The 21897-nt window shown below is 41.1% G+C and overlaps 1 protein-coding gene across 9 annotated transcripts in view; it reads right to left on the minus strand.

Annotated features, from left to right (window-relative positions):
- Positions 1-438: 438 nt before the first annotated feature.
- The window catches only part of LOC129374297 (disabled homolog 2-interacting protein-like), a 163410-nt gene continuing 141951 nt past the window's right edge, over positions 439-21897 (minus strand). For 8 of the 9 annotated variants that reach the window (XM_055052656.1, XM_055052650.1, XM_055052654.1 and 5 more), the window contains 9 exons: positions 21590-21734; positions 21125-21361; positions 20794-20995; positions 18899-19086; positions 15187-16072; positions 13121-13258; positions 6452-6654; positions 6273-6360; positions 439-5290 (listed from right to left, as the gene is read on the minus strand). In XM_055052656.1, the coding sequence (XP_054908631.1) occupies positions 5123-5290; positions 6273-6360; positions 6452-6654; positions 13121-13258; positions 15187-16072; positions 18899-19086; positions 20794-20995; positions 21125-21361; positions 21590-21734 (2255 nt within the window). In that variant the 3' untranslated portion in view covers positions 439-5122. The remainder of the gene's footprint in view (positions 5291-6272; positions 6361-6451; positions 6655-13120; positions 13259-15186; positions 16073-18898; positions 19087-20793; positions 20996-21124; positions 21362-21589; positions 21735-21897) is intronic. The other variant, XM_055052651.1, reaches the window with a different exon arrangement.

A 21897-nucleotide genomic window follows, 5' to 3' on the forward strand; every position in this document is an offset into this window, starting at 1 on the left:
GCAATAAGACATTCCACGGCTTTTCTGCCACGACACATGATCATAATCCATCTCTCTTTTTGAGTAATGTCGTGTCATTTTAAAGGTTTCGAAAGCGCCCCCCGCCCTTTTCACTCTCACATGTCTTGATTTTCCCAACCAACTGTGGGGAATAACAATCAGGCAGTATATAGGTCATGCTGGCTGTGAAAAGTAGGCGCTGCTCAAACCTACTCATTCATGTCTCCATCATGTCCTTCGCTTTGCCTTTGGATCCCCACTCTGAGCATATGTTCTCTCTAGATGCCTATAATCAATCTGGGTCTCCTTGAGTATTTAATGAACACGTGATGCATCGCACAGGCCGTCAAATCCGACTCCATTCAGCCTCCACGGTTCAAAACATCACAGAGAGCTGCACCGCCGAGGCTGTACAGCAGAGATGCACACAGAGGAGAGTTTAAAATAGCTAAATAAAACTTTAATAGGTCTAGTTGCAAATGTACATAAATTGCACAGCCACGTTTTGTCAACACGAGTTCTTCTGTACATTATTGTTTTGTCACTGTCGTCAAAGGAAGCAGAATCCAGCAAATACTTTATACTTTCAACATAATTACAAAAGTATTTTTTCTACAATAGAATAGAAAACATACATCTTTTACTTATAGCTTTATATTTCATTTAATCCTTTGTTTGATTGGTCGAACTATGTCAAGAATGAGCTTTTGTTTTATCCGATTTATGAAATGGAAAACCAAAAGGTGATCACTGATGCCTGTTTGATGTTAGTGAAAGTACTGATTGGAAAATATAGCTATTAGTGGATGCATTTTAATCTTTGAGATCTTAAAGCAAGACTATGACTGGAGTTATGATAATCTGCTTCTGGGCATAATAAATTTGGCTTATTTAGCATTTGGATTGTAAATAAGACAGTAAAGCTATCATTATGGTTTTATAATGGTAACTACAAGACACTCAACTCGCTCCATGGCAATAATAAAAGGTTAGCCAAGCATGAAAACTAAAATGTTTATGGAAGAAAGCAAAAGTCAAATATGGCAGAATTTGTGAAAAGCAGCTTTACTGAAATAAAATCTGAAAAATGTATGATGCACAAGGGTAACTTCTTAGGAACATATTAATTAGCTAATATGTATCTAAGTAAGAGTTAGCATTGGGCTACAATGTTGACCGAAACTCTGGAGCTTATTTGGAATACAGTTTAGTGCATTTGCCAACTTTCACAAATAGTTAAAAACTGAACCATAATTTAGCATTGTGCTAAAATGCTAAAAGTAAGTCAAATCTCAAGTTCATTTGGAAAATGATTGGCAAGCCTGAAAACTTTGACAAATTGGAACACCTAGTATTTCAACATTTAGTTAAGCAGTAGCTAAAATAGCGTCAAATTGCTAACATTAACAGTCAAATTGGCCCACTTTCACAAATCACAAAATAGCTGGTGGTTTGGAGATTAGTCAAACAGTGGCTATAAACTGTATGATAAATACATTTCAGGGTTATCATTTCAATAAGTTACAATGAATACGAGTTTTAATTTGCAAAAGAAAACAAAAAGTCTAACCATGTTTAGAGCTTTTCTGGAATTGACCTAATTCAGTAACTCTGTTTTGCTAGAATTAGCCAACTCTAAAATGCTTTGCGGCTAAACTAGATGCTACAAAAAGTTTTTTTTTTTTTTTAATGAGACAGTTAAGAAACACATCTAGTACACATTCAAATGACCTAAATGTGCACTACTTGTAAAAAACAAAAATATTAAGTTGGACATTTAGCTGCACAAAGGTGTAATGAAATTGCTAGGACACAAAAGTTAGTTGTAAACTTAGACTGCATGTAAACAAAAGTTTGTTAAGCCAATTTGGTCAGTACATGTAGCTGTCATGTGCTATTATTTAAAAAAAAAAAAGAAAAATGGATCATAGTCTTGCTTTAATCTGTGCAGACAAACAGCTTTAGAGAGCTGTGCAGTATGCAGGTGTGAAATGTCTGGTATTTAACTAAAGATAACTCCCTTTAGTTGCTTAGGAACCTTGAAATGCCTGAAACGGGGTTCTGTGTTTAAAAAAAAAAAAGAAAGTGAAATAGAAACCAACCACTAAATGTAAAAGTGCATTGAGTGAGACTGATGAGATTTACAGGATTGTGCTTGCGCAGCTCATCGGACTCGAGTTGGCTTGAAACCAGCAAGGCATACATCTCAAGAGTCAAACCCCTACGTGATCAGTTCTTTTGTTTGTTGTTGTTTTTTTTTGTTTTTTTTTTCTGTTTTTGGCTAGAGATAGTACACGGTAAAATACAAACACAAAAGCTTTTCAACAGAGAGAACACTGACGGATTAATTGGTTTGTATAGCTCTGCCCGATGAGGACAGATGACTGACTGGGCTATCTTCTATATTTACAATATCAATAATGATACAGCAGAGTCTGAGCACGAAAAAAACAACAAAACAAAACAAAACAAAACAAAAAAAAACATTTACAAAAAGCTCTTTTAGCATCCGGTAAAAATAGTGTGGGCATTTTATTTACACAATCCCATGATCTCCCATCTCACAAAGCAGTCAATAATTATATTGTATTGTATAATATACATATAAATTTATATATATTTATAAGAGCAGCCATCCTCACTGACCAACCGACGACCAAATGAAACTGATGGGTGTAGATGCTACGGCTGGCTGTCGATGTATTGAGACTTTTGCTTGTGAAATGATCAGAAAAATTCCTAAAAAAGCAGATGAGAGTGAGCCGACAGCGAGTTACACTTTACAACGGTGTCTATACATTCAGAGGCAAAAAACAAAAACAAAGAAAACAGATGAGGTCAGGCAGGAGCAAGATAAAGGGGAGGGCGAGAGAGAAAGCTAATGCCAAGGAGGATCGATGGAGTCACAGTTTGGATACAGCATACTTCATTTCAGCGGACAAATACGACTGACTGAATGGAGGTCAATGACAAACAACGGCTCTGCCAGTCCAGTGTATAGTATGAGCGAACGCATCGAGACGCGTCGCTCCGCAGCTCCTGCGCAACTAGAGAGAAGCGACCAACGTCCCCATAACAATTAGTGATGTGTTGTCGATGGAGCAGTGATGAGCACCAGGAAATAAAAGACAAACACAAAAAAACACCTACTACGTATTGATTGTGCTCATTGGAGACGTGAGCCAGCGTTAGGGATCAAATACTCAAAAAAAAAAAAAGAAAAAATTCAACTATTCTACCTTTACTTTTGACAAGGCAAGAAAAACTTTTAAATGTTAGCATTTTAAAATTTCCCAATGTATTTCATTTATTTATTTATTTTTACTCAACGTTATCATACATTTGAATGCCGGGTTAAAAAAAAATAAAGAAATAAAAAATCAAGGTTTCAAAACAGCAAAACTTCATCCAAGGGTTTTAAGTTCTGGTAATGAAGCACCAGGATGGAGCCAGAATAGGTGGAATTGTCTTAATGTTTCGCAAACCGCAAAATATTTGCGATTTGCAGACCACCACTGCTGAGGGTGGTCTTCCTCTCCAAGGCTTCACAATCAAATTATCAGTTTAAATTTTTGGTTTAAACTAATAATCAAAAACTATACTGTTTGGACATATATTCAACTGTGGCAACATATACAGATATGGCGTTAAAACTAATGGAGCTCCAGCCATTATCAAAACCAGTTGCCAAGTCACAAGCAGCATATTTGTTCTGTCAAATGAACGGGTGTACATAAGAAAAACTTTACAATAGTAATCAGTATGGTATATTTTAGCAGTACTATAGTAGGAATCTTTGATTTTAGGGTTTAAACACAATCAGATTGCATATTGTACTTTTGTTTTAGTACCATGAGACTTTGAAATCTCCATATTATAACTCGGCATTATCGTTCTAACACCCTACAAGCAACAACGACAATAATACAGGGGTTTCTCACACCTGCAACAATTACATAAAGAACAATAAAGGCTCTTTGAGGTGCTGATCACTGCTCAGGCTGGTCTTCCTCTCCAGGGCTCCAAAAGCAAGCTACACACTACAGTCTCTCACCATCAGAGAAGGAAAGGTAACGCTAAATCTCTTAAATAAAGGGCTGCTTTTATATTTGACAATATCAAATATAGGTATATGTCTGTGTATATTCTAGAAGAAAAAAAATGCATACATCTATGTTAAATTTCATTAATATAGCATCACATAGAATTCATTTACTTTAGTGTTTATAATACATCTCATCTCGTTTTATGTCGTTTTCTCTACAAATCCACAGTATAAGTTGTGCCTTTATGGGGTGGCTTTTTGAGTTTTTGCAGAATCGGGAGGAGCTGCGGGGTTAAAGTCGAGGTGTGTTCCCTAGTTAAGGCGTTTCGTGTACCAATAGCTTTTCACAAAGTGCACTGCTTTGGGGGCAAGGGGGAAGGAGGAGGTGAGTGGGGGTTTGACAGGGTAAACGGGACGCTCAGGAACACACCTCTGAGTTAAAAAGGACGTGGAGAAGATTGTTTTGGATTTAAAAATATCTATTTATAGCTCATATTTGGTTCTTTAAAAACATAAACTTTGAGATAAAGCGTTGGAAAGCAAACCTCTGGAGACAAACTTAAGTGAAAATCCTCAACGTGTGGTTTTAAATGGGCCCACTCTGCTGTCGGGAGAGGGAAAGGAGGAGCGGATCGTCGATGCTTGCGGTTTTCATAGTGGTTTGTCCCAGGCGTGGACGGGCGCGAGCTCGGGTATTTGCAGCGACTCAACTCGTGCGCGGCTCAGAGTTTTTATGTACAGGCTTTTCCCTGCCTCCTCTCTCTTTCCACCAGCCTCCCGGTGAAGGCCATCTGGTGATCCGCTCCGAGCTGCACTCCTTCTGGGTGGCCCCTCGCGCGAAACGTCCTCGTGCCAAACATTTGTCTCCAAACTGAGAAAAAGTGGAAATGTCTTCCGGAAGTACGCCGACTGCTTTTCTAAAACGCACCCACACACACACAGAGGCAGGCACGCACACACACACGCACTTGTCTCACAGTCCATCTATAAACAGGCACTCGTCGACGCCGGCGGGCTGAGGGGGTGGACGAATACGCTGTACAACGCCCCGGAGCCTCAGACGCGCGCCGAGCTGCCTCAGCAGTTGCTGCTGTTCCGAAACTCTCCGTTCTCGGTGATCTGCAGCTTGGTGGGGTTGGTGGGGGAGATGCCGTTGCGGGTCTGCATGCTGTAGCGCTCCTTCAGCTGGCTGAGTGCGCTCATGAGACGAGCGTTAGCGGCATCCAGCGAAGCTATGCGCTTCTCCTGCACAAAAACGGAACAAGAAGGAAAACGTTTCAGAAAACAAAACCCCCATTTCAGTCAGGCTGCTGCAATATGTTCCTCAGCTAAGGTCTGAGTTTGCTGTCGTTCCGACAGATTGCCAAGAGGATTTTATCTGCTTGTGATGATTAACTGGTGATTAAAAAGCTCCAAATACTACATACTACTTTTTACATTAACAGGAAGTATATTTTGAATTGAAAAGTGACTAATCTGTTGTCTTTTAAAGTAGACTTTTATGACTAATGAGCCTGAGAACAGCCTCCATATTAAAGTTTCCAAAGTGTTCTAGAACTGCAGACTGCAACTTCCTGTTGTTAAAAACAGAAAGCTCATTGTCTTCTTGACAATAAAACCCTTAAAGATGGGAGTTTCTCATGGGATTCTCATCTTTTGATAATGCATTAAAGTTTGAAGTGAGCACTCTTACTTTACTTGAAGATCTGTGAAAGAAAAGTATGTAACCCACCAATAACACAGCCAAAATGACAGCCTAAGCAAACCTATCAATAAAAAAGTTGTTGAGAATATGATACAGGGGTGTCATAACCATGTCTCCCAAACATGAGAGCAGAGCTTTTTATATTTCATTTTCTGTTGACTGAGAGCACAGACTGTGTGACCGAGCTGCGGCTGTTGGCCGACACACTCTCATTACTGTGGGCGTGAAGGAGATTAATGACCTTTGTTTGTCTGTGTGTGAATTTGAATTAATGCCCCGCTGCGGGGCTGATGTTTTCCGGTTTGACTTGAGACACGTATATCTAAAATTTATTTTTGTGCTGTAAAAGGGGTCATAAAAGTCAATGTTGTTTCTCAGGAAAAAGAAAATTGAGAAAGAAAGACAGAACAAGTATATTTTGCTCAACAAATTGGCGCTTTCCTCAGCCAGATTAGATGCAAACATGAATTAAACATCTTGTATGCAGTGAATGTTTTTCTTAGTTAGAATATTTGGACAGACCTGTGCATCAATGATCTTCTGCTTAGAGTCCACGACTGCTTGCATGTCAGAGTGGTCCTTCTTCAGCTCCTCTTCCACCGACATTAACCTGGGTGTCACAACAACAAATGGCGACACGGCTGTTAACAGTTCAAGAGCAAACGCACAGCAGCACACACACCGGACTCTTCCTCCCATACCGGCTGATGATGCTCTTCATCTGGAGGTCCTTGTCGTCCTGCTGCCTGCGCAGACGCTCCTCCGACTCCTCCAGCCTGGCCTGGTACTCCAGCAGGACCTTCTGGGCCTGCTCGTCCTGACCCTTGAGACGGGCTTCGTACTCCTCCAGCTTCTGCACGGAGGCGCGCAGTTTCTCCTGCAGCACTGCAATCTCCTGCTGGTACTGCGAGCAAAAGCACCGAAGAGAGACAAGAGAGATGCTAGTCGTCACGGAGCCGTACTCGCTTTAACTGCACGAGGGCAGAACAGAAAAAAAGGTGCAAATATGCCTGTAATTCCGAAAATATATCCAAGAGCCTGTGGAGCAGCGTGGCTTTTCAATAGTAGAGACGGAAATTTGAGAGACTTTTGCTAAACAGCAAGAGAGGAAGAGATGAGTTTCAAACTAAACACCCAAAAATCTCCGTCTGCCCATCACAGAACCTCATGGGAGGGTTTCAGAAAGGAAAAAGTAAAGGGTAGAAATTGATTTTGGTGAGGAAAAAAAAAAAACTGTGTGGTGAGTGAGAGGTATCAGGAAGATTGTAAAGTTTTCAGCTGCCTCGCAAGAGTACTTGGAATTTATTTTATTTTTGTGTTCACATTTTACAACACGATGAAGCAGCTTGGATGAAATGTCTGTCTGTCGCTACATTTCTGGAAATTAAAATAAAAACTCACGCCATCTGATAGAATGTTTTTCCGCAAGGGTGAGGTTGATTTTCAGCTTTGTTGAAATTAGTCCATCCCGCAATGGAAACAAGATGGTACTACCGGTGGGAAAGATGAAGACGACAACAGGAAGTGGTAGGAGGAAGATGGCGCTGCATGGTTTTTATTGAACAGACTTATTCACGTGTGATTTTAACACGAAAATAGCGGAACATGAATTAAACGCAAAACTACCCGCATTTCTATAAGAAAACGTGGCTAATTTCATATTTCTACATTTCTAATCTTCGCTCGCTCGTCTTTTCCAAATAAAGAATTTAAAACTTGTCAGTGAGGTAATTCAAATCTTCTGGTTGTTGTTTTCTCTCTCTATACCTGAATCTACTTTAAACTTTTATCAACTTCATCCTTGAGCCGCATCCCACAGCTCGGTGCATTTCCTCACCTCACACCTGGCATGTGTCAGAAGAAGAAGAGGCCTCTGCAGCTCCTGTCTTGCGGTTCGTTGCCACAGAGCAGGTGAAAGTACACTTCATCAGCTTAGTTCATTTTTGATACAACCTGTTTGCCTATCTGGATTGATTTTGTTTTTATTTTTGTTGTTGTTGGGTTTTTATTAAACAAAACGAAATGCTGCAACCTTCAGCAATAACTGATAGGGAGTTTAGTTTCGGGTAACCTTTCCCAAGCACCCTGAATTATCTGATTGCCTCGCACGCAGAGAGAACGTTATTGGGATCCCTTATCATTCTCCGTCACCTTCCATGCATGCCAAATCGCCGAGACATTTTCCTGTTCAAGCAATCTCTACAAGGGGGAACGGTGACCTCAAACAGATATGTCTTGTCGTCTGCCATCCTCGCCTTTCCGCCCTCCGTTCTTTGACCGATTCCCTCGAGAGCGAGCGACATCTGTTGTGACCGAGCTTTTGTCCTGTTTCTCCATCTCCCTCAAAACGAGCCCGACCTCTGACCTGCTCGGCTATAGTCGAGCACCCGACCGTTCTCCCTGCGTTTGCTTACGTGCAACATTGGAAGATGCGGCTCGTACGGCAACCTGTGTACAAAGCTCAGCAGAATGGAGAGCGAAATGAACACACGCCGCGTGAATAGTGATAAGAGGAAGAACAAAAGATAGATGGGGAAACAAAGGAGCTTTGAACAGATGTCCCCTCCGCCTGCCTGCTGTCCTGATGCTCCAGCTGACAACATTCCAGATAAAGTTATCTTTCTGTTCGGGCCAACGGCGGACACCTTTCACAAGGAGTGGTTGTGCAAAAATGGTCGCCGTTTCAAATTTAGAAATGAGGCCAAATGTAAGTGAACACACATTGTTTTAGTGAGGAGCTGTGCTGCAAAATTAGGACAAAGCTTCCTTTGGAAAGGATGTTGCTTCATCATATTACACATGCCTTCCAATATGGCAGACAGACGGACAAGCAGGCCGACCAACTCAGGAATATCCAGTCCCGACTTCTACTGTGGAAAAGTCTTGCAGGTAAAAAAAAAAAAAGTGTGATATCAACTAAACCCATAAAACTTATACTACTGATGTATTGATGAAAATTATAACTGGTCACTTAGAAAAAATCCTAGAATTTATTTATGCTTTTTACAAATTTTTTCCCCACCTATTTATTGTGACTTAAGAAAATAAAAAAGACACATTCGAAAAAAAAAAATCGACAAAGTATTATAATTCATGCATAAAAGTGCATGAATTATCTTTGTTGCCAAAGATTTTTGATTATGTTAAGGCATGGACTTTGACGAGGTTGTGTGTGCGGTAGGATCGCCTTGCTGTTTTGCAGCACTCACTGTGGAGTCTAACAAAGGGTAGAGAACTCAAACATGTCACCCTCCGTGAACTTGATATGACGGCAAGTCGTGTCACACCGAGCGATATAGATCCGACAGACACGTCAGTCAGTCGGGGAAAAGACAGCAAGTTACAGGCGTTGATGCACTTATTATTAGAGCAAAACGGCGAGAAGGGGAGGGGAAGCAACAGGAGACGTGTTCATGACTGAGAACACGTCTCCTGTTCTCAGAAATCGGATGTTTCGGTCACAGAAACATTTTGACACCGCTTGGTGTTTGTTGCCGGCTGTCTTTGGTTGGGACGGTGCAAAATCGGCTGTCGGTGCGCCTGTCACACTGGACAACCGCAGGCCGCTGCTTTCAGCTCACGACCAGAGCTTTTCTGTCACGATTAAAGATGAGTATGACCTCGGGGGATTTCTCATTGGATTTCCCTTGTCCCTTCAACCCTGATCCACAATGATGCTACCACTACTATTTCTCCAGAAGATGTAGATTTCTTGCTTCAAATGATGTTTTGCATGCAGTTCATAAAGTTGTATTTAGTTCTCATGACTTTCTTTTGGTTTTTCTTACAAATTTTCTGAAAAGAACAGATTAATGTAATTCACAAAGACTGGATTTTCTGTTGTGAGATTTTTTCCTGTTGATCTCTGCAGCTCTCGGCTGCATCTCCGATGAAGTGGACGTCTTGGTAGGATTCCAGTTGTGCCGGATTTATGCCAGTGTTCAGATTATAGTTGGAACAGTGTCAGTATATTTTTTGTTCAAAAAGCTTTGAACTTCTAAGGTGCATAATGGTTTGTAGCTGTAATGTGACTAAGGTCTAAAAGTTTAAGATGTGCAAATTCTTTTTATTTATTTATTTATTTTTTGCAAGGTACTGTAGATCCAGAAGTAGGCAGCACTCAGGTTGTGCAATTATAAGTCTTTAGGCTCGATTGTGGGTTATTACAACATAAATGTCTTTCCTCCCGGTCATCTTTAATGAAGTAAACACTATAATTTCCAAGGTAAATCTTAAGTAAAAAAACTAGAACTGTGACAAATAATGCTGGAGGAGGGTCTAATTTTATCTCAAACCCCACACAATGAGGAGGATGGTAAGAGTAAGACTGGTAAAATAAAAAATAAAAAATAAAAGTGTAAATCTCATTGTTAGATTTATTCAGAGGGAAATTATGTAACTACTTTAAAATAGGTTTGCATTTTAAGCCTTTTCTTCAACGAGGGTGTCAAAAAACAAAGAGGGTGCTGAACATGCTCACAATGGACTTTTCTTCATTTTTCCTTAGTCAGTATTCTCCATCTACCGGTCTGGAGTTTCAACATTTTTTGGTAGAGCAGAGAGAGTGAGGAGGTGAAAACAAGAAAATATTTTTCTGAAGTTTGAATTTGCAAAAACTTTTTTGCAAATTCACAACAGGAGACATCTTACTGAACTTGTTTAGTGGAACGCTCAGAGTCCATCCCAACTCCTTATACTTACTTCTCAATGACTAAGATGCACTTATTAAACTCCCTTGCTCACTGGTTCATGAATAATTTTTTCTACTTCTCAACTATTTAATTTAGCTATCTTTAAGAAAGAGAGACAGAAAAAAAACCCTCTTAATTTGAATATTTGATATGTTGTTTCTGTGATTAAGTAATATTATGCATGACCCTAAATGTTGTTTTTGCGATGGAATATGCAAATGCTGCTAGAAAAAGAAAATATTCATATAAACTGAAAATATTTTCTTTCTTTTTTTTTAACTCGAGTGAATTCAGAAATGCAAGATTTGTGACTCATGAATATTTCCATATTGGATAAAGCATGCCCTATATTTTTACAGCTCCTACGACACGCACTGCGCATTGTAAATGAATTTAACACTGCATAAGATGGTTAGTGTCGGCTCGCCTCTGTGGAGGCCGTACTGTCTTCCAGTCCGTTCTGCTCTTCCAGGGTGGCTGTTGTTTCTTTGTTAAGACTCAAGTTATTGCCTTCTTTGGTAGTTCTCCCTTCCAGGGCTGCTGGCTTCTATAAGGCATGAGCTATGTTAGGATGACAGGTTTCTTCTTATTATAGATAGGCGGGTGGGGGGAAAAAAAACGAAGAGAGGGAGCATGTGGGAACTAAACAAAGCATGAGAAGCAGAGCAGCGATGAACAGCTGTAGACACTGGGAAGCAGAGGAAGCGGCACAAAAACGACTTTTTGTCTCGATCACACACATGCACGCACAGGCTACAAGCAGTCTGTGAAGATATTCGGTGTGTTCATCCTCATACGCACGTATGTGGTGCTAAGTTTGGTTTCAAATCTTATTTTTGTGATGTGAGAGGGGGAAGGGTTCTAAGAAAATATATATATTTTTTATATGTGGTTTTATTTATGCTGGTTGTGTTTATACAACATCAGATTTTCATTTCTTAAATAACCCTAATATATTGAAATTGAGATTGAATAAAGGACTATTTATTTCAGTTTTGTTTTGTTTTTTTCCAGGTGGGAAAGTGCTTACTCAGCTTACAGGAGAACAATTAAGGTGTTCTCTCTCACAAATTATATACATTGAATGAGTTTGAATTAGTTCCAGTTGGCTGAACGAGAAAGACATCTTAATCTATTTAAATGGTACTTTCCACTAGCCTGCAGGTAGAACAATTGACCTATTAGCAAGAAAATAATCAACAGATTAATGAAGTTGTTGCAGTAGTAGTTCTGATATTGAGTGCTGGTGCCCGGAGACTAAAAAAGTGGCTAAAAAAGTGTTACTGCGTTTCTGTGTAATTAGCGCAATGAACAACATTTTTACAACACTTGGAGTCTGACATACAGGCAAAAATACATATTGTGCTTACATGGGACAGTTAGATTTGATAGAGGCTGTAATTATATATAATTGTGATTTAGGAATCTCTCACAAGTCTAAATCAAAATAAAGAGCAAAGTGGGAATGCTACATCAGATCAACAGGAGGAAAAAAAATAGATGTTTTCAGAAGCTGAATACAGTGCCTTGTAAAAGTATCTATACCGCTTCCACATATTGATGTATTTTGTCATGACATTGCAAATTTCTGTTTTTATTACGATATTTTTGTAGCAACACAAAGTTGTGAAGTGACAGAAAAAGGATACAAGGATTAACGCTTTGTATATTTGTATTCAGCCATCTTTTTAGGAACATTTACCAATTTGGCGACATTTATGTCCGTTCTTTTTTGCAATATTCTCAGTAGGATTTAGACCTGGACAAAGACTGTGTGGCGTTATAAATGAATATGCTAATCTGAAACATTTTGGCAGTAGCTCTGGCTTTCTTTTTATGACAGTTGAAGGTTAAGCAGAGCATAAATATCATATTTACAGCATTATTGCTTTTGTGTTTTTATTTACATTTTTTCTACAACTTTCTACCATTCTTTGCACGTTTCTACTTTTATTTTTAAATCAAAGTTTATTTTTAAATCAAAGTTGATTTATCTCTGGTAATAAGTCTTTGAGACTTGTCATCACCCTAATCATCCCCCGCCTTCCCGTCAAATAAAAATTAGAACTCTCCAAAATGATATTACTTAAAATTATTGGTAAAACCAAAATACATAATTTTGAACCTTTTGCTGCCAGAAGAATCAGTCCTATATAGCATAACGCTGCCACCACCGTGTTCTGCAACCGATACGGTGAGTTACAGTTCACAGCGTTTTGCATGTAGGCAAAAAAAACTTTGGTCTCATATGTCCAGAACACATTCTCCTCTGTTTCCTAGATGACAACAGATTTTTGAATAACTTTCACACACAGGAACATTTTCTCCTTATTGGGTGACTTTTAAGACAGGTTGTTTTCATTGATCTTCATTTATGTTTATGTAAAAGGGGGCTGAATACAAAACCAAAACGGCACACTTGGAATGTTTTTTGTAAAAAAAAATTCTAAAAACCACTCCAGTGTTGGTGTTCATTCGTCCCAAAACTTCCTTGTTAAACATGTTAAGGTTTGTGGTCAAACAAAAAAACTCCAAAGAGTAAGCAGACTTTTTCAAAGCACTGTATGAGCCACACGGTGAGGAAAAGAAGAGAGAGAGAGCTCAGTGGAGGGGCAGGAGGGAATCAAAGCTAAGGGTGTGGGGTTGCTAAAGGTCAAAGGTTGGATGACGGGGGGTTACCTTCTCCACCTGAGTCAGATCCTCTCTGTTTCTTAGTGACTCGGGCTCCATCCCCTCATGGTCTAAATACTGCACATTCATATTCAAAAGCCAGGCTGCTGTGCGGTCCAGCGCACTGGGGTTCACTGGGGAGGGGGCCTAATAAAACCAACACACACACACACACACACACAGACACACACATGAGCTGAATGAAAAGTGTCGGGGAAAGGGGGCAGGAGGGAGGTTGCAAACAAAAACACAACAGGAACAACAAAAATAAGCTTGAAATGCTCCAACTGATCTGGGCTGAAAAGCAGCAGGTGGAATGGATGCACACACTTGTCTGCAAGCTTCCCCTGCGGCACACACACACACACACTTTTCAAATCTGTACGAGAACTCCTCGCATAATGGCAGCACAGGAAGTGGATACTTGAGATAAAGAGAGGGGAGCAAAAAGCTGTCAGAGAGTTGATTAGTTTAAAAGTGATCTGGCTTCATTGGATTAGACGGCTTCCCTCTCTGCTCACCTTTGATTGGTAGATTTGTTGCTAGGCGTTTCATCCAGCTAGGTTCAGAGTTACAGGAAAGAGGGAGGGATTCTTTGCGCTTCATATGTGTGTTATGATGTTCCGAGCTACGTTTCCTGTGTTTACATCAGCAAAAACATCTCAAATCTCGTTCTGCATAGGTTTTAACATTGATATGGCATCACATAATTGCAAGTTAATGGATGACTAAAGCCTACAGTAGTAGAATATAGTGAAGTGAATCCAGGTACTTCTTCATCAGTGTGTTTCATCTCACCTCATACGTGAGGTGAGGACAAATGTCGATTTACTGTAAGTACTCTTATCAAACCTGGTGTCTTTTTTGTTGAGCCATTCAACCAATTGTCATTTTCAACAAAAGAGATTGAGAAGATTATAGCCAAGATGCAGATATTTTGACATCAGATGATACGGTGCAATATTTAGTGTCCAGTGTTTTTATCCTGGGAGCTTTAAACAGACTTACCTGACACCAAAACCAAAAATGTAGCACTAGTCAGACGTTTACATACACTTATCATAAGCAAGAGTTGCCTCCGTTGTTTAGTTATTCGTTTCTTTCTATGATTCATTTATATATATATTTTTTTCTGTCAAAGGTCATGTGAGTAAAGCAGGTTCACCATCAGCATGGACATAGTGAGCGCCCACCACAAAAGAATCAACACTTTCATGTGTTAATGTCCACAGTTACCAATATGTTACACCCTCATCCTGAGGACAGCTTAATGGTCACAAATGAAAAGTTGAAGCTGCTTAGGCACAACGGCAAGAAAAGTATTTGGAGCCATTGCAGTGAAGCTTCCAAATTTAGGGACACAGTGGCTCTCTTATCCTATGCTGTGCTAGACTGACTACACACCCGCGACTGAACTAGTCTACACTTCACTGAAGTACACTCGACTAAACTACAAATATGTTTGTTGATTATGCTCAAAGAGCTGATAACGCAACAGATATAACTGAATTTGTTGCCAAGAAGCGTTAAATACTGAATTGCGTTAAAGACTTGTTCACAGCTAAACAAGGTGTGCGGTGAAGATCCAGCTTAAGATCTACGTTTATATTTAAACACGTATGTATAATTTTGACACAGCGTGAATTTAAAAAATCCATTTTAGTGTTGTTTTTTTGTCTCAAAAGCAAAACAGTTCACAAGCTCAAAATGAATGATTTTTATGGCCCTGATTAGTGTATGTAAACTTCTGACCTCAGCTGTGTGGAGGCTACAGTACATTTATCTAATAAGATTCAAGCTGTGCCGCAGTGCTGTGGGGACGGGGCGCCTGTATGGAAATAACTATTATTACACAGGCTGTGTGTGACTGGAGTTCATTAGGGTGAAATGTGCTGTCTGTGCGATTACACCCACCAAGGCTTCCCTTCATGAATAGCTCTTCTTTAATATCCGTAATCTCCTGTATTTACCTCCAGAGACAGTTCAAGGTTGATTTATGAGTTGTATTATTTCTTTTTTTTATTATTAATAGTATTTATAATGTCGTCGTTACAGTTGTGTTTTTTGACACTGACCTGTTTGCACTGAACTCTCTGTTTGGTCTCGGGACTGTCGCTTTTGGAGGAGGACGACTGCTGCCGCAAACGAGCGCCGCTGGCCGGCCAGTCGGGCGACGACGTCATCATGCTGCCGGAGGTGGGGCGAGGGTACGGGCCGCCGCTGAGCAGATTCGGCGGGGTACGGCCTCGCGTGACGCTCTGGGGGGGAGGCTGGTCTATCCTCCTCTGGGGGCCGGCGCTGTTCTGCCTCGGGACGGTGGGCTGATGCTGGGTCTCCGTTAGCGACAGCTGCCGACGGTTGAACTCCCCAGAACGTCGGGTGTACTCATCGCCGCTGCTTCCCCCGCCTCCTCCTCCGCCGCCGGTATGGTTCATAAAGGCTTGCTTCCCTCCCGCTGGCCCGTCCTCGTTGTTGCTATGGGAACTAACTGAACTGTGGCACTCTGACCCCGAATCAGTCATTCCTCGAGGAGACACTGGCAAGCAGGCCGCCATCTGGTAAACTGGGTTCTGGAAGGACAGCGGGGCAAGTAGCTGGGCGGGTCGGCCCGGAGTGCTGTCCGTGTTTGGGGAGGTCGGGGCCTGACCCGGCCTCCTCATGGTAGGACCGCCTGGGATGTTGCCCTGAGAGACTCTGGCGGGCCAGCCCCCACCAGAAGCTTGGCTCTCACCCAGAACATCTGAAGGGCTTTGAGCTGTCCCAGCGTCCAGATTGCGGGGGTCCTGCAGGTCCACCATGGATAAACTTTTGTTGCCGTTGGACATGCCCAGCTCGGGCTCATTAGTCTCAGAGTAGCTGGAACTGCGAGCAGGCGAAGGCTGGATACCCGAGCTCCTCGTCACAAAGAAGATGTCCTTATTTTCCGGAGTGGGCGAAGGTAACCGGGTGAAGTCGACCAATCTGAAGGAGACAGGGGAAAACAACCGTGTTTAAGAGTTTAGCTGGGTAATTGTAGATATGCACCATTCCTGATGGCATAACAGAAGTGGAGTGGCTCTGTTTCGTTAGATCTGATTTGTTGTTTTTGTAGATTTTTGTCTACAAAAATATTTTGCCTTGGTTGCCGGGTTGCATGTTTAGACAATCGCTCTCCTTGTTTATGGAGGCTGCACAACTTTTCACTTCTGGGCAGTTGTTATGATGCGAAATCATGACAAGAAAGTATTGTTTTTACAACCAGGAGCAGATGAATGGCATCTTTAAAGCCCAAATTACACCAAATTACTACGGGTCCAAATCCCAAGATGTTAAAAAGGAGCAAAGAACAGAGAGACGGCGGAGTTCAAACCTCTTCCACTGATCATAATGATGAAAGATCAAATCCCTGACTGCAGTGTTTTTCTGCCCGACTTTCTAACCTTATGCCCTGACAGAGATTTAGTGAGGGGCAGCAAAAGTAAACAAAATACATTAGCAAAGCTAAAAAGAAAAATTGTTTCAATTAACCTCATTTCCCCAATGGCTTTGTTTTTCTGTATACAAATAAGTAAAACTGAACTTTTGTAGATAATTGACTTCAACCACTTCAATTATATCCCAGATTACTAAGAGTAAAGTTTTTCATGAGTGTTGTGCTAACTCGTGTGTATTCCACTGCAATAAAGTTTTGGTCTAATTTGGAAAGAAATAAACACAACTGTAAGGAAAGCCAATAAAATTATACTGCGACAGACTGGCGACCTGTCCAGGTTGACCCCGCCTCTCGCTCATAACGCAGTTGGAGATGGGCACCAGCAACTCCTGACCCCACTAGGGGCAAGGGTGAACAGATAATGGATGGATGGATGGATGGATGGATTTAAATTATAGCTGCATGTCAACAAAACTGATTTACTCAAAGCAGAAAAAAAGGATGCAGTTGATCATTCTGGATCGTGTCAAATATGTTTGTCTTGAATCAGCTAATGTGAGACTTAGAGTCCAGGGAGAAAAGCCTGGACTCTTAGTCTCGTGCTGTAGGCATTCAAGGCATCCCACGTTCTTTGTGGGATTAAATAATTCCCCCCTGTGTGAATATTGAAACTCTACATATCTGGTTTCTCTGAAAAGATGGAAAAAAAGAAGAAAAAAAAAACGGGCCCCCTCCGAAAAAAACCCCATTACACAGCCTCTTTTAAATGCAGAAAAATAAATATATTGATGCCTTTTCTCATTCATCCCGTTTTTCTTTCCTGCCTCTCCTCCACTGACAGATGGAGTCCTGATTGCCAAAAAGACACTTTGACAGTTGTGACTCATCCTGCTAGAACCTATCAGTCACGTCACGCTCAGCTTTTCTCCCTCGACTCGTTCTTCTCCCCGAGTCTCTTTACCCTTCCTCTCTTTTAACCTGTTTCTCTTTTTCATTCTTGCCCAATTTCTTCCTGCTGCCTCATCTCCCCTCCTCCTTTTCATGTCACAGGTTAGCGGATGGGAAGCAATTAACGCAGAATCTTGAAGCTCATTTGAATTTTGGTCGCTGCTGCGTGTGAGCAAACATTCATTAGGATAAAGTAACGATGAGAGGCTCCGACATCAGGTTATAAATGGGGCCAGCAGTTAATTAGCTCCATTGATCCTGAAGCCTGATGAGCGTAATGATAGAAGCTGTCTGACTCACTTCCTGTTTCCCCTCAACACATTGTCATCTGCTCTGCAATGACGGCGGCTGCAGATCGCAGAACGCCGCTATTAGTCTTTGCACTTTCATGTTAATCTTTTTAAGCATCTCCTTGTCATTGTGCTGCGAGGACACAGGCAGCATAAGCGGACGTGAGCGTGTATTCATCAAAGATTAAAAAAAAAAAAAGAAGAAGCTATGCAAAGGTGATGTAAACAAGCAAAGGTGCTACTCTCGCTTCTTGTCACAGCCAGAACTGACAGACATTAACCTGAAACAGACAGGAAGAGAAAACAACCTGCATTTGTTGTTGGCCTAGCCAAGGATGCGCAAACAGCGACATGCAGATGCTTCAAAGCAGATCGGATTTGTGGGAATTGAAATTCTTTTTTTTTTTTTTTTTAGATATTTCCATGTCTTGTAAAAATGTCACTTTGCCACTTTCAAGCATCCCGAATGTCCTGGAACTGCAGCATCAGGATGATGTTTTGTTTTCAAAAAGCAATGTTTTGCAAAAAAAAAAAAAAAACAACACATCTAACAAATAAAACCCCAACACAATACATTCAAACTAGTTGTCGTATTTTGCCAAAAATTAACGTGAGAACTACAAGACTGTGAAAAGAGAACTTAGAGAAGACCCCCAATCAGGATGTGAAAATAACAGTTGACACATCAGTGCAAAGCTTAAATGAGCTTGCCTGCCACACAGTCTTTATTCACGAGTTCAGTAACTGCAGACTGATTCACAGATCAATCAGCACGTAATGAGCTCTCTCCGCCATGAGTGCGGGCAGATTGATCTGTCTCGGCTAGGTTTGGTTCAGTCATTGTCAAATTTCTAAAAATACCTCAACTGGGGTATATTAATGTCTTTCACAGAAAGATTTTGAGAAAAAAAACAAACTGAGAACCCTGCCGTGTTTATTTATAGTGTGGGAAGTTCAAATGGAAAGCTCTGCAGTTAAAACCTGCAGAAATGCGTTTTCCGTCAGCAGATTTGCTGCTTGCCATCTGGTAAACTCTGTTGATATTTTAGCGTTTCGCTCTCATATGGGTGTTTGACTGATAACAGATACACAAATAAATTCGGTCTGCGCCTACGACATGACGTCGATGACTCTCACCCCGATAGTTCATTATCTATGACCATCTTTTGCAGCCCGGTGGAAATGCTGCAGCCGGCCTCGGCGGGAGGGGAACCCACGGGCTCCGACGGCGGCCCGGGGGTCATCTGGACGCAGGACGGGTTAGAAAGAGCCGTGTTCACCTCGCGAAGGATTCTGGGCAGAGGACTCAGCTTTGAGGCCATGCTCTGTGAAGACAGACACAATGAAAATCAGAGCCAGATGAAAGATTCCTCAGGATCCACCGGGGGATTAGGTATTAATTAGATTTTGGATCTGCATGGTTTTTAAACCTGCATGGTTTTTATTTATTTCCATCCCCTTATTCCCCCGCACCGTGGAACCGACCGTCGTATTCAGACAACATGATTAATAATGAAACAGGACGGGCAGCCTGGTGGACTGCAGGCTAGTCCAGACGGTGATCTCTAAATCATTGAAAGACAGTGTTAGAAACAGCATAACAATCCTCAGCTACCAGAACTAATGTGCTTTACTTTGTAAATACTTTACACTGGCCCTCTTTTGTGGACCCCTTATGTAATGAAATCATTAAATATTGACTGATTTGGGATAAACATGCAGATAAAGCCTAAGCAGGATTCAAAGCCAAGCGCACAGGAAATCTTTGATGACCAGCACTTGGCAAAAATAAAAAAAAGCTGCATTTAAAATGTATAGATCAAAGCTTGTTTTGAGAAGATAAAGCACAGATTTATAGATTAAAAACGTACATAGATTTCTGGTCAGAAGTGTTTATGTAATTGTTTTGGTCTCCTATTGATTCTTTTTTTTTTTTTTTTCCATTGCAGCATTATTATGCAACTAACAACCACACATACACTCTGGATGAATGTCCATTAGTAAACTGACAGGATCCGCAGCCTTTCTGTCCCCATTGACATGTCTTGTTTGTGGTTATTTGATCACTTTTCTTGGCAGAATTAGTTGCGGTGAGAGGAACCTTTACTAACAACACGAAATTTGAGGTCTATATTCTGTCAGATGCCTCCCATAAAAACAACACATCTCTCACAGCATCGTAAACATTTATCATCATGACCTTAAAAAGAAAGTGAAACTGTGATCTGCTTATTTATATTGTTCACCAATTTTCAAAAGTGTTGAGGTCAGAGCAAAAGCATGATCTCATCTGGTTTCATCCATTCAAAAACATGTTTTGTTGTGTGTTGGGATCACTAGTTGTGCAACCGTTTTTATTGTCCAGCTGTTGAGATGTGTTGAAGCTAAAGATTGGAAAAATCCTTCCTAAGGATTTTTCTTTCCCTCTTTACCAAAACAATGTACAGCAAAGTCAACCTATATAATCCATGATCCGTAATGACACCATGATTCTTGATTCTTCCACATTTCATCTGGAGGTGAAAGTTTGGGTCAAGTGGTTGAAATCAGGACATTGCTGGGCATTTTAAGTCAATTCTGATCCTAAATGAAAAAAAAAAAAAAAAAAAAAAAACTAGTTTTGGACTGGAAAAAAGGCTAATGCCAAGTTTTGGAACAGTCCTCTGTTAAAGATTTGTAGTCACTGTATAAAAACAAACTAAACAATTTAGACAAAGTAAAATTTTTTAACCAAACAGAACAGTTGAATCTCAAAATGATAATCGAGTATGCTGATTCTAACCATACAATTTCCCTGATTTAAGAAGGAATGGCAAAAGCAAACTATGTGGATTAGCAGTGCTTCCCAACAACTGATTACAGGACGGAAACAAGATGCAACTTCATAAGGCATATTTAACCAGGTGTCACTAGGAATGAGTACCATGAACACTGACAAACGCACACTTGAATGGTCACATTCATCTGTTTGGTTACATATTTTGGTTACATAAGTCGACAGTTGAGCCTTTAGTTCACAGGTAACTTCGTACCTGGTCCATCTGGGAGACCACCTCCGACAGAAGCGAGTGCAGGGTCGAGAGCTCCCGGCCGAGGTCAATGTAGCCTTCAAAACCAGCCGTGTTTGAGATTGTCTCGGGGTTGGAGATTTCCAACAAGAAACGCTGCATGTTGGTCCACTCATGCTCCAGAAACTGGTTCATGAAGGACATGTACTCCTCCTTGTTTCCGAATCTGCGGACAGACAAAAAATGCATGGAAAGATGTTGAAGAAAGTTTCTACAACGCCCTCGATTTGTGCTGCTTTCACACAATGAAAGGTGTCGCCTTCGATTAGAGGAAAAGCATCGACAAAAAGCTCACTTGGTAAAGTTGGCCAGGTTTTGTGTGACTTTGGCGATCAGAGTGAGCGTGCGCGCCGTGCGGTCGTCGGGATACTCCTGCATGAGGTGGAAAAGTGACGGCGACATGATGGCCGGGCAGAGGAAGCGCAGGAACAGCGAGGCGCTGATCAGCCGCTCGCTGATGTCCGGCCGACCCCGGCTGCTGCACTCTTGCCGCCACGACGCAAAGACTTCTTTCAGTTCTCGTGGAAAAACACTGCAGCAAATCCAAAGCGAAACATGAAAATAGCACCTTGACGTGTGACTTATAATTTGAGGTATAATTAAGGCTCATTTGAAACACAAATGTGTTTGATTTTGTAATAAAACACTTAAGAATCAAATGTATGGCGACCCATGGCCGTCGTTAGTGAAACAATGTGTGCAATCAAACACTCTTGGATTAATGCATGTAGAAGGCAAATGAATTCACTGCAGCTCTCACCAGTATGAGTTGATGATTTTGCAGAAGGCCAGCTCACAGCACATCTTCAGGTTGCTCTGGTGCTCTGGCAGGTCACCAGAGGAACACTTGGATGGATCCACCTCACAGTTTTCATCCGACTCATACAGAGCCTTAATAAATTCACCTGAAGAAAAAATAAATAAATAAATAAAAATCAAACAAAAGAAAAAGTTTGAGGCAACACGTCGAGTTAACGTGTTTTCAAAAGACAGCAAAGCTGAGAACAAATAAGGTAACACTTTTCAATGTTTCATGTTGGGTTAAGACCACTCAACAGTTTCAAACTT

The sequence above is a fragment of the Poeciliopsis prolifica genome, unplaced genomic scaffold (assembly GCF_027474105.1).
Source record: "Poeciliopsis prolifica strain line A6 unplaced genomic scaffold, Auburn_PproV2 SCAFFOLD035, whole genome shotgun sequence".
In the NCBI taxonomy this organism is placed as follows: Eukaryota; Metazoa; Chordata; class Actinopteri; order Cyprinodontiformes; family Poeciliidae; genus Poeciliopsis; species Poeciliopsis prolifica.